This window comes from Balaenoptera ricei, chromosome X (genome assembly GCF_028023285.1).
Source record: "Balaenoptera ricei isolate mBalRic1 chromosome X, mBalRic1.hap2, whole genome shotgun sequence".
NCBI lineage: Eukaryota > Metazoa > Chordata > Mammalia > Artiodactyla > Balaenopteridae > Balaenoptera > Balaenoptera ricei.
In genome coordinates, this window is record NC_082660.1 from 57422121 (window position 1) to 57440096 (window position 17976).

At 42.4% G+C, this 17976-nt stretch overlaps 1 protein-coding gene across 1 annotated transcript in view; it reads left to right on the forward strand.

The window, feature by feature from the left end:
- The window catches only part of ZC3H12B (zinc finger CCCH-type containing 12B), a 30283-nt gene extending 21003 nt beyond the window's left edge, over positions 1–9280 (forward strand). The window contains exons 2-5 of the mRNA XM_059910990.1: positions 4095–4234; positions 5671–5905; positions 6568–6674; positions 7860–9280. Coding sequence (XP_059766973.1) covers positions 4095–4234; positions 5671–5905; positions 6568–6674; positions 7860–9280 — 1903 coding nt within the window. The remainder of the gene's footprint in view (positions 1–4094; positions 4235–5670; positions 5906–6567; positions 6675–7859) is intronic.
- Positions 9281–17976: the final 8696 nt, after the last annotated feature.

Below are 17976 nucleotides of genomic sequence, written 5' to 3' on the forward strand. Positions count from 1 at the left end.
AACATAGTGGCCCCTAACTTAGTTAATAAACCTCTTCCCATTAAAGGGATGGGACAATCAGGCACAAACAGAAAGGAATGTAAAAACAGCTGGCCATTGATGTTGCACAAAAGGGGTTCCAGGAAAGTGTGGCCCTGCCTTTTCCCTGACACCCCCATTACATACTCTTTATGGTTACTAAGTTTTCCAATCCTTTGGGTTAAGACCGGAAAGGTTGCACCAGTATCTATAAGCAAAATTCTATCAGGAGGCCTGCCACATCAATGACCACCCAAGGCTCAACATTTATTATGTAGATGGTATCTCTAGGCAGAGCCACTTTTGGCCTCGGGCTCCCTCAGTCTTCTGATTGTGAAACCCCGTCAATGGCCGAGGGGCCCCCATCACTCTCCGGTGTCTGGGGCATTCCTTCTTCCAATGCCCTGGCTGTTTGCAAAGAGCACATCGATCGCAACTCTCCTTCCAGTGCCCCTTTTGTCCACACAGGGCACATTGGTCCTGTCTGGGTATTCATGGGCCTAGTGGTCCAGGAAAAGCCGGCCTCGCAGTTGGTGGTCTCTGAGCAGACAAAACCACTGCAATCATTTGCACCTTTTGCATATTTCTCTCCATGCGTTCAGCATTTTTGGCCATATACTTATTATTGAAAACCAAATAAGCCAATTGGAGCAAATCGTTCTTTGGAGTCTGAAGACCAGCAGTTGCTTTCTGAATTTTGCGCCTGATGGCTGGGGCAGACTGGGCCATGAAATGCATAGCCAGAAGGGCCTGTACCTTGGGGGAGGAGGGATCCAAGTTCATTTGGGATCCATGGCCCTGTATGGTGAGGTCCCCTAGTTGGCATTCTAGAGGTTGTAAGAACAAATGGTTTTGTACTTCTCCAGAAACTCCCATGACCGGGATAGACTGAGATGTTTTCTGTGCCACTTTGGTGTTTACCACAGAATATGTGACACCGTATCTATTAGAAGGTCAATCAACTTATTCCTCACTGTCAATGTTACCTGGGGGCTCTTGTGGGAAAATTAGAATTGGGTGCCTCAAGTCCAAGGGAGTCCCCGGGCCTCTTAGAGGATATCGGAGCAAGGGAAATTACCCTGCTGCGGAAACGGCTCCCGGTCCAAATTGGGTGCTCTGTCGGGTCTTAGATGGTGATACTAAACCAGGTTCCTGTGCTCCAGGGGTTAACATAGAAACTACTATTTGATCCCCATGGGTAAGGGAAATAGGAGGTGGTGAATATGTTGGCGGCATGAGTCGGAGGGCAGTTGGAACAACTGCCGGTGCAGCTTGCTCGGCCATTGGGGGAGCTGGATAGGCTAGAGGGAGGTTTAAGTTTTGAAATAAAATACCCCCACTCTCATTTTCTCCCTCTTCCCCTTGTAGAATAGGTTCCCCCTTAGGTTTTCTTTCAGACCGCTGCACCATAAGGTGGCAGCCCTCTGACTCCTTTTCCTCCTGATGCAATAGCATAAATGCTTCTACATATGGAATCTCATCTCTTTTCCCTGCTCTTTTGCAAAACATTTCTAACTGTGATATCATATAATAATTGAGTGAGCCATTCAGGGGCCATTGTTCTTCTGATCCTAGCATATATTGGATCCGCACCCTATTACAATAGTATATCATATCTTTCTTAGTCATAGGCTCACAGCTATGTTTTGCCCATTTATCTAATATATGCCCCAAAGGGCTCTCCTTTGGGATAGATGGAGTATTTCCCATTTTTATAAGTTTGATAACACCAGAACACAAAAGACACATATTCCAACACAAAAAGCACAAATTCCAACATCAACACACACAAAACTAAAACCAAACCCAACAAACCGGTTCTCAAAATCAGGTAGAGTCCAACAAAAATTCCCCTCTCCAACAGGGTACCCCAACCAAAAAAACTGGTTTGTCCCATAAAGGAAAAGCCCAAATTGAGGGGGGAATATGTTCTAATGTGCACGCCAGAGCGACTTACTCTCCAAAATCGAGTCTGTCGACTCATAGAAGTTTGTCTGTTCCTTGCTTCAACTGCCAAGAGCTGGGGTAGCCGGCGCCACTTCAGGGAATTTTGAAGGGAAGATCTTCAGGACAAATGGTCCCCGCAGCTGCTAGGGCCTTGCCCCAATATTCCCTGACTGGCGCCGCCTAGCCATGAGTAGCAAGGCTCCTGGCTGGCTAAGCTAAATTTGTTACCGAGTCCAAGATCGCTCTGCTCGCCGCACAACAGGCCAACAAATTGGGAGACCAGGTGTTGAGACAAGGAATAACGACTGTATTCGGAAAGCCGGCAGACTGAGAAGATGGCAGACTAGGGTCCCCCCAAAAACCCATCTTATCGGGGTCTGGATGCCAGTTTCTTTTATAGAATCAGAGAGGGAAGTAAAGTAAAAAGTCAGAATAGATAGGGAGAAGTGGGGAGGAAGTAAAGTAAAAAGGGCCATCAGTCTTGAAAAACATCTGGAATGGCCAGCCTTGGGGAGGGGATGTGTTAATTTCTTTTTTCTTGCAGCCATTCACAGGTGGGTAGGGTTCCCTGAGGCAGGCCGTTATGTATGATTATAATAACAAAAGCAACGAAAAGCAAAGGCTAAAGTCGAAGAAACAGATCCAACATGGAGTCAAAATTGGCTCTTCCTTGCTACAATATTTTTTCTAACTTTTTACAGTAGTCCCCTGTTATCCACGGGGGTTACGTTCCAAGAACCCCAGTGGCTGTCTGACACTAGGGATAATACCAAACCCTGTTTGGTATATACCCTGCTTTTTCCTATACATACATACCTATGATAAAGTTTAATTTATGAATTAGGCACAGTAAGAGATTAACAACAATAACTAATAATAATATAGAACAATTATAACAGTATATTGTAATAAAGTTGTATGAGTGTGTCTCCCTCTTAAATATCTTATTGTACAAATTCAGTGTCTTTTCCATCTTAACTTTTGCAGTTTGAGGTGCGACAGCAAAACTAGCATGAATTTCTTTTTCTTTCTTCACAATTTCATGGATAGAAGATTCGTTCTTACAGTAGACCTTAGCAACCTCAGCATATGATTTTTTTTCATTCCTTAAGTCAAGAACTTTCACTTTTTCACTTAAAGGAAGCATTTTATGGCCTCTCTTCAGTATATCCAAATTGCGAGCACCACTACTCTTGCACTTTGGAGCCATTATTAACTAAAATAAGAGTTACTTGAACACAAGCACTATGATACTGCAACAGTCAACCTGATAACAGAGATGCTACTAAGTGACTCACAGATGGGATATGCTGGACAAAGGGATGATTCACCTCCTGGGGCGGGATGGAATGGGATGGCACCAGATTTCATCACTCAGAATTGCACAATTTAAAACTTATGAATTATTTATTTCTGGAGTTTTCCATTTAATATTTTTGGACTGCAGTTGACCGTGGGTAAGTGGAACTGCACATAGTGAAACCGCGATAAGGAAAGAATACTGTACATAGACTTTCTTCTATAAAATTTGGATTACATTACATGTAGTCCAAATCCTTTCTTTTATCTTTTAGCATTACACTGTGAGCATTTCCCACATCTTAAAATTTTCAAGGCTGTGACTTTTGTTGGCACATCATATTTAATTAAATGTGATAACTATTTTCAGTCAGCATTTATGTGTGTCTTTTCTGCTATCAGTTATTTTTTAAGCTTATTATATGTGCTTAAAATTCATCTCCAATTAATCCTCAATATAAACTTTATCTAAACCTCTGGTGACACCTCTTCTTTTTTCATCTGATAAATATCTGAATCTTTGAAAAGAAAGTGGTAATAGAAACAGAAAGAGATGAGAGAAAATGGAAATAATGATACGAAATTGTCACTAAAGCTGCTATAAGTTGGGAGGTGTTACCTGTGGCTTTGAATGAATGTGTAATAATAACGGCAATATTTGTAATGATGGAATAAAAAAGAATTTGTTTTTTTAAAAAATACATTTTTGGCATCCTCAAGAAATAATATGTCTGTCATTAATGCCTTGGTGCTAAGAAAAAGCCTGTTTGGAGTATTTCTTTGCTATCTGTTGTCAATCTTCTCTACTCTCATTCTCTATCTTCCTGAAGCCATGGGAATAAAGAAGAGTTCTCCTGCAGAGGAATACAACTTGCTGTGGAATGGTTTCTAGATAAAGGTCATAAAGACATTACTGTATTTGTGCCTGCGTGGAGAAAGGAGCAATCCCGCCCTGATGCACCAATTACAGGTACCATTTCAAATAAGTCATTTCTTCTCATCCAGAGGCAAAGCTGTCAAGATAGTTTGGGGAGACTTTGATGCTCCCAAATTAGATAATTACTTTTCTAAATTTATTAAGTATACTTAAAATGTTTTTTATTAAGTATATTTTAAAGCATATTTTTCCTGATCCAAATAAACCATTGTGCTGTGGCATACAGCAATTAAATAGAGACTTCAATTTCAGGCAAAGAATAAAGCACACAGTTGAAAAAAAGGAGTGTTTTTTCTATTTGACCATAGACTTCAGACTAAAGGGGGATGAATCTGAGTTTTCCAAAATACTAAAGAAACCATGGTAGACCATGGATCTTATTCTGTACCAGATAAGTGACTGTGGGATTTGCAAATTAGGGGGTAGAATAGAAAAAGAGAAAAGTCCCATGGCATTCAGAGCGAACTTATCCATGAGGCACAGTAGGCCCAGTGCCTAGGGCCCATGATAGATACTTTTAGGGTCCCATGTAAAAGTTTTAATTTTATTATTTTTTTAACATCAGAGGGGAAAATTGAATATAACAATGAATGTATAATAATGTACCTAACTGGATTATTTGTTTTTATACCAACCCAGTTGTAAAGTATAATTTTTAATATTTCTTTAATGGAAGAAGGGACCCATGAAAGCAAAAGTGCCTAAAGTCCACAAAAGTCATGATGTGGCCCTATTAGCAGGAGGATCACTACATTCACTTGTAGTAGTATATGAAGCGAGCTCTTTACAGCATTTGAGAGCATAAATGACCCAGTCCTCTGAGTATCAGCTCTTGCCTGTTGTGCAAAATGAGAAGGTTCAGTGAATGGCTGTCAGAACTGTGTCATGGAGCTATCTGCCAGCTGCTGAACAGGCTCTCAGCCTCAGTCTGAGAGTGGATCCTGGCTTCTTTCCTCAGTAATTAAGAAGCTAAAAGGAAAAGGGGTCAGTACTCACATGCTACACCTTAAGTTTTTCCTTAGTCATGGCTTTCCCTCAGGCAGAAGGCAAAAATGTTGTCCCTAGGAGGGATGCTTTATTCTCCTTCTGGCTGACACATCCTCAGCATACTGCCCTGGTTTCTTCAGCAACCAAAAGCTGGTGCTTCAGCCAAAGGGCAAAACAAGCCTCAAGAATGCTAGGGTATCAGTGTTATTTCTCACTGTTCATGGTAGGTTTTAAAAACTTAGATGCCATTGAATCTATTTCCTTCATTTTATCAGAAAGAAAACTGGAATGCAAAGGGGAAGGTAACTTGCCTAAGGTCACAATCCAAATTGGTGCCATAGCCAGGAATAGAGGCCACTTTCTCTCTAAGGGTAAATAATATATTAATCTAGTACCAACTTTTGTATTTGTAATATGGGGATAATGCTGTTGATTTCCAAAGGTTATTTCTACCCTCTGGCGTATAATCCGTATTTCAACAGATCAAGATATCCTACGTAAACTGGAGAAGGAAAAGATTCTTGTCTTCACACCATCCAGAAGGGTCCAGGGCAGGAGAGTTGTTTGCTATGATGACCGGTTCATAGTCAAACTGGCTTTTGATTCTGATGGCATCATTGTATCCAATGATAACTACCGAGACCTTCAAATTGAAAAGCCAGAATGGAAGAAGTTTATAGAGGAGCGGTTGCTGATGTATTCTTTTGTGAATGACAAGTATGTTTCTTTCCTGTAGGCTCTGAATAGCCTAAATCCGAGTTATTACTAGGGATAGATTTCATTTCATTTCAATAAACATTTGCTGGACACTTACTGTGTACAGTGCATTATGCTGGTCACCATGGGGATAAAAGGCTGAATGAGTAACAGGACTCACCCTTAAGAGGCTCAAAGTGTACTGGAGAAGAGAGAGAGATTCCCACAATGTGTCGTGATATGTGCTATGGTTAGAATTTTTTAAAATTGCTTTGTCTATGTGAAATGATAGGAAAAAGCCTCACAGAGGAGATAACATTTGAGATGAAGTTTACTGCAGAGGAAAGAGGGCTGCTGGGCATTTCAGGTAAAGAAGACATCATGAATAAAGCTACAAAGATGTGAAAGTGGGTTGCATGTTGGGGGAACCAGCAGGCATGCCAGTATGTCTGGAACTTATAATCCACAGAAGAATGACGCACGGGAAAAATCATTCCTTTTTTGTGTTCAAGTGGAAACAGAGGGAAGAACTGCTGGCTTAGCAGAAGATAGACTTGAGGCAGGAAGGGCCATTAGAAGGCTGTGACAACAGTATAGGCAAGAGGTAGTGATGGTCTGAACTCCTGATAAGGGATAGTGGGGACAGAATGGAAGACGTTTACCTCTTGCTTGCTTGCTTCCAGATTTATGCCTCCAGATGATCCTTTAGGACGCCATGGCCCAAGCCTTGAAAACTTCTTAAGAAAGAGACCCATTGTTCCCGAACACAAGAAGCAACCATGCCCTTATGGTGAGTACCTATGTGCAGAACCAAGTTCTGTACTGAGAGAAACATAAGAACTCTGTGAATACTTTTCTCTTCAAGGTTTCCCTTTCAAAGGGAAAATCCTGGCTTGTCCACTTTCTTAGTTAAAGTCTGTGTCTTCATGTATTATCAGTTAGGCATTTAAAGAAACATCTTAGAAATTGCATGAGGAAAAGGTAACTAGAATCGAAGGAAAGAATAATTGTCACTAGTTAAAATGATGCATGTGTTCTAGCTGCCTCTGTCCTGAGCAGGGTTGCTGGGTGTAAGGATGTGCAGAAACCCACTTGGCCTATGGAATCAGAAAGGGTAATGCCAAATTGGGTTTGGCCTGAAGAAGGACGTGTCTTTCAGGCAGGTGACTGCACACTCTGTCAACTAATAATACCCTTTTCTTCCAATCTGTACTTTCCAGTTTACTTACAAATTTTATTTTCATTTCCTTTTTTAAATATAGTTTTCTAGAGTGCTTTCATGATCTTACCCAAGTCCCTGGGATACAAAGTTTGTGAGCCTAATAGTATGACATGGGCTGCCTGGTCTGAGGCTACTTTGAATGTTCATTATTTTTGGATAGTCATTTATTTATAGGATGACTAGGTGTTTGTTCTCAACTATCATTTATTCATATCATAGAGTATTTCATGTTCATTATTTTCATTTAATCCTCACAATGACCCTATAATTAAGGCATTATTATGAACCTTGTTTACATAATAGGAAAATGAGGCACAGAAAGTAAAATCACTTACCAAGGTCATGGGGCTAGTAAGTGACATAGCTGGAATTCAAACTCAGGTCTGACCGGCCTCCAAGCCGGTGCTCTTTGCACTGAACCACCCTGCCTGCTGCTGCCCTACACTGCCTTAGCATGTGGGTTATGCCTAGGCAAAGTTGTGAATTACAGGAAAATGAAGGCTGTTCAATGGCTCAACTCTTAGCTTTCGCATTGCAGTTTCCTCCCCAGGTTTCCACTTCTTCCCTCTCCCCTCACAGTGTGTGATGCCACCATGGTGTTGTCTGTCTCCCATCTTTATGAACAGTTAATTTTCTGCCTTAACCCCAAACAGTAAAACTCTAACCTGAGTGACCAGATTGTTACGACAGCTTCTGGCACAGAGAGTTGCACCACTCTGAGAGAGAGTCTTACCACAAGGCATTATTTTTCAGGCAAAAAATGCACCTACGGCCACAAGTGCAAATACTACCATCCGGAGCGGGCCAACCAACCGCAGCGTTCGGTGGCTGATGAGCTCCGCATCAGTGCCAAACTGTCCACAGTGAAAACCATGAGTGAAGGCACCCTGGCCAAGTGTGGTACAGGGTTGTCTAGTACCAAAGGTGACATAACCTCAGAAGTCAAACGTGTGGCCCCCAAGCGCCAATCGGATCCCAGCATCCGTTCCGTGGCTGTGGAGCCTGAGGAATGGCTGTCCATTGCCCGTAAGCCTGAGGCCAGCTCTGTCCCCTCACTTGTGACTGCTCTAAGTGTCCCCACAATCCCACCCCCCAAAAGCCATGCAGTGGGTGCACTCAACACCCGTTCAGCCAGCAGCCCGGTGCCAGGATCCTCTCATTTCTCCCACCAGAAGTCCTCACTGGAGCACATGACCAGCATGCAGTACCCCCCAATCCTGGTTACCAATAGCCATGGGACCCCTATTAGCTACGCTGAGCAATACCCAAAGTTTGAGTCCTTGGGGGACCACGGCTACTATTCAATGTTAGGCGACTTCTCCAAATTGAACATCAACAGCATGCATAATAGAGAGTACTACATGGCTGAAACAGACCGGGGGTTGTATGCCCGGAATCCCAACCTCTGTCCTGACAATCGTATGAGCCATAGCAGGAACGACAGCTATTCCTCTTACAACAACCTGTATTTGGCTGTAGCTGATACTCATCCTGAAGGTAGTTTGAAGCTGCATCGCTCAGCATCTCAGAACCATCTTCAGCCTTTTCCTCATGGTTACCATGAAGCCTTAACGCGAGTGCAGAGCTATGGCCCAGAGGACTCTAAGCAAGCCCCCAACAAGCAATCAGTCCCCCACTTAGTTCTGCATGCCCAGCACCCGACAACTGGAGCACACTCCAGCTGTCCTGGAGACTATCCCATGCCTCCCAATATCCATCCTGGGGCAACTCCCCAGCCAGGACGTGCCCTGGTGATGACTCGGATGGACAGCATTTCTGATTCCCGCCTGTATGAGAGCAACCCCATGAGGCAAAGACGCCCTCCTCTGTGCCGGGAACAACATGCCAGCTGGGACCCACTGCCCTGTGCAACTGACTCCTATGGCTACCACTCCTATCCCTTGAGTAACAGCCTCATGCAACCATGCTATGAGCCAGTCATGGTACGGAGCGTGCCTGAAAAGATGGAGCAGCTTTGGATGAATCCTTGGGTTGGAATGTGCAATGATTCCAGGGAGCATATGATCCCAGAGCACCAGTATCAGACCTACAAGAACCTCTGCAATATTTTCCCTTCAAACATCGTCCTTGCAGTGATGGAGAAGAATCCCCACACAGCAGATGCCCAGCAACTAGCAGCCTTGATTGTTTCTAAGCTTAGGGCTGCACGTTGACATGACATAGGACTTATTTCATTATACAAATATAAATATGAATACCAATAACGCACTAATACTATGATAATAGTAACTAATAATTTTGCGTTACACTTCACAAGTTACAGAGTGTTTATGTCATTGACGTGCATAACAACCCTGTGAGGTAAGTCTTACTAATGTCTTGCTTTCTAGACAAGGAAACTGAAGCTCAGTGAGATTAGGTGACTTGCCGAGGTCACACTGCTAGCAAGTGACCAAGTCAAGACTCACACCCAAGTCCTCTGACTCCAAGTCCTATGCCCTTTTGCACTGCACCATGCAGGTAATGGAGGACAAAACCCAGGGGAAAGGCCCAAATGCAAGAAACCCCAAGGGATTCCATTACCAACTGTTTTCTTAGTCACACATTCTATATTACAAAGTATCGATGATAATATCTAATTTAGAGAGCAAGAGCATCAGGATCAATCCATATGTTGAATTAACCTTTTAGGATTTTTAATAGGAATATTTAAAGCTATTTAAAAGTAAATGCATACTTTATTGCATGGATATCTGACCATTCAATACCTTTATTAACCGAGCTATAGGGTCACATCGAAGCTTCTAGAGCTATATTTCAAACTTATTGTTAGCAATTATATTGCATGTATGAATGTATGTATTTGTTTGAGAGGTGTGTGTGTATATCTCTATATAACCTTTTATATAGTGATGATAAAAAGATAGGCTCTGCACAGCCCTTAGTCTACAGCTATGTAGATCACAAATCAGACTTGATTTTATGTCACATTTCATAGTTTCAACTAGTTTTGAAAGTGAAACTACATCCTAATATTTGAACATTGCTTTCTTAGGCACCAGAGCAAACTGGCTCTATTTCCTTTGCACTTTTTACTTGTCAACATTTATTGACAGTTCTTAGCTTTTAAGTCTCTTCACCTCAGTAAATTAGGGATCAGATTGCAGCCTTCTTCTGCAGAGGAGCTGATGGATAAGCTCAAGTTCCAAGCATAGTAGATGCGTGTGCTAGACAAGCACAGAAGAGTTTGACCAGGACCAAGGGATTTCCTACCAGAATCCGTTTCCCTTAATCCCAGGAGAGATGGCCAAACTCATTTGGCGTTAAATGATGAACACAAAAGCTGCATTCAAGGAGGGTCTAATGGATGCTCTTTGGACTTCTGACCTATGCAGTATTCAACACTACAGGATGAAATGTAATGCACAGCCATGTAATCCACTTTGTCCTGCCATCCACCCTTTGGGCAATAAGGTTGATCATTGGTGGAGCAGAATTTCTTTAAGAAACAAAATTAGGGGATTTTCTGGGTGGAAAAAAGACAGCTTCCAAAAGGGGATGCTACATCTTTGCTAATAGCTGGCTCAGTTACACACTTCAAATGCACACAGAGTGTGCACTTGACCTTAGGTAATTCTTAAATGCATTACTAAAGAAGGCAGGACTTTGTGTTGACGGCACTATTTGCGCAACCTGTATCTTGCTCAGGGTGGGAACCTTTGTAGCTAAATGCCTCTAGAAGAGGCGTTTATTGTTTTTGGGTTTTTAACAGCTACACTAAATGAACCCCTTTTAGAATCCATTGTATATTGCAACATTTTGAACCATGACCAGCTCAGTATTTCTTGAGCTGGAACTTGCTAATTTCTATGGTCGTTTTTTCATGAAAGTTGAGAAGGCCTGGTCTTGGCCTTTTGTTTCTTCATGAGAAGGTGTGACACTGCCTATAAATGTTTCTTACTGTGAAACACTCCGAATGTGAGACTGTAGTCAGGGTTGTTTCTGGTGGTTTGATAATGGCTTGCATGCTGCTTTCTGGCTTTGTGTCTCTGTCCTAGTTGATCAAAACTTCATCTCAGTGTTTCTCTTCAGTTAACCACAGTTCACATTCATCTCCTACCCTCTGATCTTTCTATCCCCCAGCATACTGAGATGTAAAATTATTTTCTGTCAGGTAGGTCCATAGAGAGTGAAGTGCTTGCTATTTCACACAAACACCATTTTATACCTTCAGCTTCTTGGACCTTCTAAATCTGTCCCATGTCTAAATCAAGGTATTTGACAATCTTAGATGACTCTACTGCCTTTGTGCCAGTTAGTTCGTCTTCCTACCAAAACCATCAATGGCACCACTGTATACACTAGCTGCACAATGTACAGGGAAGCACAAGATTAATCTTGTCAGCTGAAATTCATCTGGAACATGTTCATGTTTAGTACTCAAAAAAATTGTAAGCTCCTCCCAATACAGGAAATATTTTTAAGGCAGCATATGTATTTCTTATTTCCAAAAACAATTGTCATTCTTCTCATAAAATGTGTATGAATCAAAGCGGCTAGGAGCAATGCCTCAAATAACCAGAAATGACCTTCTGTTGATACAAATTGTATCTCTTTTTTTCCTGATTGTATAGAAGCAAATGTACAAAACTCATCTTAAACTAGGTTTGGTATTGACTTTTCACTATGATGTTTGTGGCACTGTGTGTCACAAGGGAGTAGCCCAGGGGTCATGAGAGAGCTTTTATTTCCAAAGGGCAGCAGTTTATAGACAAAGACAATTTTTCAAGGCCTCTTTATTACTATGTCCAACAGCTATTGTGCATACAGTTTCAAGCATTATATTGCATAAGTTTCTCTTTAGCCTATTAAGTTTAATATATCCTTGCAAAAGAGACTTTGTGTAAAAAAGTGTCAGTGTTAGTGGGTCATCTGCAAGAATCTATAAATTAAGCTGGGGACTCCCCTGGTGGTCCAGGGGGTAAGACTCCACGCTCCCAATGCAGGGAGCCTGGGTTCAATCCCTGGTCAGGGAACTAGATCCCACATGCATGCCACAACTAAGAGTTCACATGCCACAAGTAAGAAGTCCGCATGCCACAAATGAGTCTGCATGCCACAACTAAGAAGTCCATGTGCCGCAACTAAAGATCCCGCATGCCACAATGAAGATCCTGCGTGCTGCAACTAAGACCTGGTGTAGCCAAAATAAATAAATAAATAAATAAATATTTTAAAATATATATATAAATGGAGCTGTACAATTATGAATGCATTGAGGTCTGCACACTTCTTGACTTCCATTTTGTCTGCAATTATAAAACAGCAAGTGCAAAGAAACCCTGGAACCCCTTTGGCTCCCTTGATAATAAAATCAAGCTTCCTTCCTAGGGCTAAGTGTGTGTCCCTCAGGATACTTACCTCCAAGCACTAAGCAGGGGTTACTGCACAGTGTTTTGTGTGGTTTTCAAGAAGTATATTTTGCAAGAGGTGCTTTGTAATTTTAATTCTTTCACTGAGTTTCTGAACTCATAGCAAGTCTGTGCTTGTTCAGGCCTTAGATTTTGTAGATTTTGTGAATTTTTTTTCTTTTTGTGGTTTTGTTGTCGTTGTTATTTTTATTTTGACCTGAAGAAGTGTGACTCTGGAGTGGCATGGTCAATCCAGGGCACAATTTCTGTAAAACAGCTCAAAGGAAAGTGAGCCTTTTCAAAGGTAACATACAGCCATTGCACTCTCTCTTGAGGTGCAAGAAATGGGAGGATGACAGATGCTTTATGGAAATGGTATATAAAACTTTTCTTCTATGTAATGAAAGAAATATATATATCTATATCTATATATCCTCTCTCTCTCTCTCTCTCTCTTTCTGCTAGTTTCCAGGAGAATACTTCTAAATCCATTTTTTCTATTTTAGAATAAATTATCTTTATACAGTAATTCAGACACTGATATCCATTAACCTTTGGCACTGGGTTTTCTTCTAATATAGAAGAGTTCATTTTGAGAGGCGCTCAGTTACTGTTCTATCTATGCTTTAAGTATGGGACTTTGTATAAACACCCTTTTTGAGGGTCAACAATTTCAATACACTTTGTTTAACTCTGTGAACCAGGTCTGGAACTGCACAGGGAAAGTAATGTCAAGCTGTCCAAAGAGCCCTGCTCAGGTGTCCTCCCAAACCTTCTCTGCCTTCCCCTAGTTTGCTTCTCCTCAGGTCTGACACTGAGGTGTGCATAATCTTCAACTGAAAAGGCACTACACTTAGTTCTCATTGGAAACCAAACCAGTATATTTTGGGAACCTGCTTATCTAAATAGCTGATGCCAAAAGACTCAGCATATTCCATATCTATCATAGTGTAGCTAGCTATATACATAGGCAGATTGACTAATTTTAGTCCTGGTTTGTGTATAACTGAGCTATAGTAGTTTGCTTTATCCATTTGTGGGATTAAATGATACTGTATAATGGCTGTAAAGTTTTATAAAATCTCTTTGGGTTTTTTGTTTGACCCAAACATTATGTAAGTCTCAACGACAAAATACACAAAGCTAACCTGAGGTGAGTGAAAATATATCGTGTCCCCAGTTTTGTCTGCCCCTCCAATGCATGTGCAATGCTTTGCAATATGTTCTCACTAGCATGAATGTGCTACGACTACTTCATGAGGTTTTAATTTGTTTCACCTATCATCATGATGGAAAATGCTGTGTCACTGACAACGATGAACTGTAACCACACTTAATTACTGCATAAATGTTTTGTTTACTAACCACTAAGGGCTCTGTTTCTTTAAGAATATCACCAGCAAAAGCCATACCACACCTATAAATACACACACTCAGCTCCTAAAAAATTAGATTTCTGTCCTTGGGATTTGCATCTTGAGATAAACTATAATGGGAGGGATCTCCACAAATGAGTTCATCTGAATTTCGTCACAGTAAACATATGCCCTCTAATTTTTGTAAACTAACACATCTATAAGTGCTAATCAATCGGTGTTTCCCCCAGGGCTGGGCTGGACCAGGCCTCCACTGGTGGGTCAGAAACTGGTAGAGGGCTCAGGGCTCAGGCTTATTTCTGTAAAAAACCTATTGTTTCCCCCCTGAATAGCCTCAGGGCCACAGAGACATCATCTGCCGAGCCTTAGCCAGAATATCAGAGCTAGAAGCAGCCTGGCACCCTACAGTTCACAGAGAAGTCACATGGGGAGTGCTCAGTTGCATGGACTCAATCAAGTTATGGGTATGAGAACTGAGGCGCCAAGAACTGAAGAGATTCGACCAAGGCTTAACAGGGAGTTAATGGCAAAGCCAGGACTGGAACCCCAGGCCTCATTGCTCTCAGGCCAGTAAGCCCTTTATCACAGTGGTGTCTGCTCTTCCCTTAGGCTTCTCTGAAGCCTCATCCTCCCCGACACAACAGGCCAGTCTCATTCTAAAGGCAGAGGTGGACACAGTGGCTGCAGGGGACCCCAGGCTAGGAGACTTCAGAAGGGGCTAGTATTCGTGAATCTTTTTTTCTTTTATCATCCTTCTTGGGACTAAGTGTGCTCATCTCTCCCCATCCTTTTCCTCTTCTGTCTGTTTACTCCTGCTGCCTCCTCTCACATTTCTCAGACATACATACATCAAATTCTTACTGAGTACCAAATAGGAGCTTGGCCTATACTGGGCTAGGGAGAGACTGAAGAGGAGGAAACAGTTCCTGTCTTCTGGAACTTGCACTGCAGTGAGGGAATGAAGCATGCTTAGAAAATAAATGAATTCCCTTTCTTAGAGGGCAGTAACAGTGTGAGGATAGGGGAAGTGATAAGAATAATTAGAATTCTAAGAAGGGACAATTCAATGTCCAATGCTTCTCCCTAATCACAGGCAGAAAATCAATTAGTCTGACCATATCCCTCTCTAGCTTAACCTCTCTGGCCTCAGGACCTCCCATGTTCTTCGCTTAACCCATATTCCAATTATTCTGTACGCTTCACTGGTGCCCCAACATGCCATGGTCTTTCTTATAACCCTCCAGACTTTTACCTTCCTTCTACTCTTTGTTTTGACTAGTAAAGTCACCTCCTTATTAAGCTGTCCCACCTCCTTGTCCAGACATTGTTAGTCCTTTCCCCCTGGGGGCCTTGCAGGCATCTTGAACAATACGTCTATTTTAGCACTTGCCACTCTGTTACAGTCATGTTGGCATGCAGATCCCATACAAAACATGAAGTTCCTTAGGGGCAGGAACCATGTTCTTCATTACTGATGAAATTAACTCCTATTAGAAGGGGTGTGTTGACTTAAAAAAAATACACAACCTGAGAGTTGCGAGTTAAGTCTTTTTTTTTTTTTAACATCTTTATTGGAGTATAATTGCTTTACAATGGTGTGTTAGTTTCTGCTTTATAACAAAGTGAATCAGTTATACATATACATATGTTCCCATATCTCTTCCCTCTTGCATCTCCCTCTCTCCCACCCTCCCTATCCCACCCCTCTAGGTGGTCACAAAGCACCGAGCTGATCTCCCTGTGCTATGCGGCTGCTTCCCACTGGCTATCTATCTATTTTACGTTTGGTAGTGTATATATGTCCATGCCACTCTCTTATCTGGGGCAAAATGAGGACTGCAGCCCGGGGAAGACAGCGTTTCAAATAGCTCTGAGAAACTGCTCTGAGGAGGCTGGAGGGGGGAGCCAGGATATAGAGGAGTTTTGCAACAAAGGGCAGGTAGTCGGGACTATCAAAAGATTACTGTTAATTAAAGAAAACCAGATACCTCAAGTTAAGGAATTTAGCGCTTTTCTGTGTATGGGAAGATGCAAGAGTCTGGGCTCACTGAAATCATTCCTTTGATATGCACCTCAACCATCTGTGTGGCCAGTATCCTGCATTTTCACATCCTGAGTTTCCTCAGGGTTCACCAGCTCACGTTGGAGGGTTGCAATCGTTGATGACTGTGACATCCTTTGTTTATTGATAAGGCAGGAAATATTCCATTTATAAATATTCCATTCCACTTATATTCCATTTATCAAGTGACTCTCATTATTGTTGTTGAATAGCAATATAATCAGTGCTCCCTTCCCTTGACCCCGAACCCTGCTCCTCGGTTAAATGTGTGCAGTTCAAAGACTTTTTCTAATCGGTCTCCGGCCTCTAGTCAGAAGGAAAAGGTGCAAGGGCACTGGGTTAAGGTTGCTTCCTGGCCTGTCCTCCCCTACGCCCCACTCCCTCACTTCCTACCCCCAGCCCCCGCCATCTAAAGCAGCCCTTCCCAGGGACCTGGCTTCACAAATCCCAGGTTTCAGGAGGACTCCAGCCAACAATAACGCTTGGTTCTTACTCTCCCTGGACCTGGACTAAAAATGGCTCTGATAGCCTACTTCTCATCTTTAGGTCAGTCTTTGAGGGCCAGGGGAGAGCTCTTTGTCCTAGGTTATATGGAGACCTGAGTCCTGAGTTCAAGGCCTGTGAACCCTGGCATGAATCCACACCACTCACACATACAAAGCATGAAAAGCTTTAGAAAGCAATTGCACATCTATTATCTTATTATTTGATCCTTACAAGCCCATGAGGCAAATATCCTTCTACATATGAAGAAACTGTGACATGATTTGCCCAAGGCTGTTCTCATTAAGTGGTGGAGCTTGCCTGGAATCTAGGTCTTTGGGTAGCTTTTTCCTCTATACCAGAGCATCTCAAACTTTAGTGTGCATCAGAATCATCTGAAGGGCTTGTTAAACCAGATTGCTGGCCACCCTCAACCTTTCTGATCCAGGCCAGGAGTGGGGTTCAATAATTTGCATGTCTAACAAGTACCCAGGTGATGCTGATACTACAAGAAACTGGTTCTACACCAAGCTGTTAACTTGTTCTGTGTCCTTAGGCAAATTCCTTCCCTTTTTCTCTGCCTTAGTGTCTCAATGTATAAAATGAGGGGGCTAGACTAGAACTATGATTTCTAAACATTTTTTTAGCAGCAAAGCCCACTTTGAAAAAAAAATCTTATATACAATACCAATACATACACAATAGATAAAAATCCAGGCTGCTTTAGAGAAGTGCTGGACAGGAACCAAGAGCTTGCAGCACCCATCTCCCCACAGGGCAGATCCCAGAATACACATTTGCAAATCCCTTTAGATATGGCCTAGATACTCCTTGAGGGCTCCGTTAGATCTGACATTCCTGGATGCTAAGACTTAGCATTTGGCAGGAGAGGGAAGAGTTGGAGGGAAACTGACTTTGCATTAACCTGTGCAGGAGACTGCTCGGCCCATGCCTGGTGCTTGGGTCCACACAGGATAGGAAATTGTAACCTTTTCAGCTGTTGGGCTCATGGACCCCTTTGATAATCTGATTAAACCTGTGAACTAGCTCTAGAAAAATGATTACATACACATACCCACAAAGATATTCAGGGTATCTTTTAAGAGGTGTTGGGGACTCAGGATAGGAAATTGTAACCTTTTCAGCTGTTGGGCTCATGGACCCCTTTGATAATCTCATTAAACCTGTGAACTAGCTCTAGAAAAATGATTACATACACATACCCACAAAGATATTCAGGATATCTTTTAAGAGGTGTTGGGGACTCCCTAGAGTCTTAACTAGTTTAAACCCTTGACTGGGCTCTGGCAGGACACTTCCACTCAATTCCTCCTTGGCATTTTATAGCATATGCCCTCTCCTTCCTTTCATCATTCCTTGGCTCAGCCACTTCTAGAGCCAGCTTCTTGGCTGGAATGTGGCCTGGTTCTGTCCCTTGTTTCTCCTTGTCTGGGCCCAAACGGGCCCCACAGATGCCCACTCTCTCACCCAGCTATCACTCTCCCAAGTTGGGGTGGGAGATACTGTAGCCAATCTTAACCTCAGTCAACCACCACCCTGGAAATATCACCCTGAGA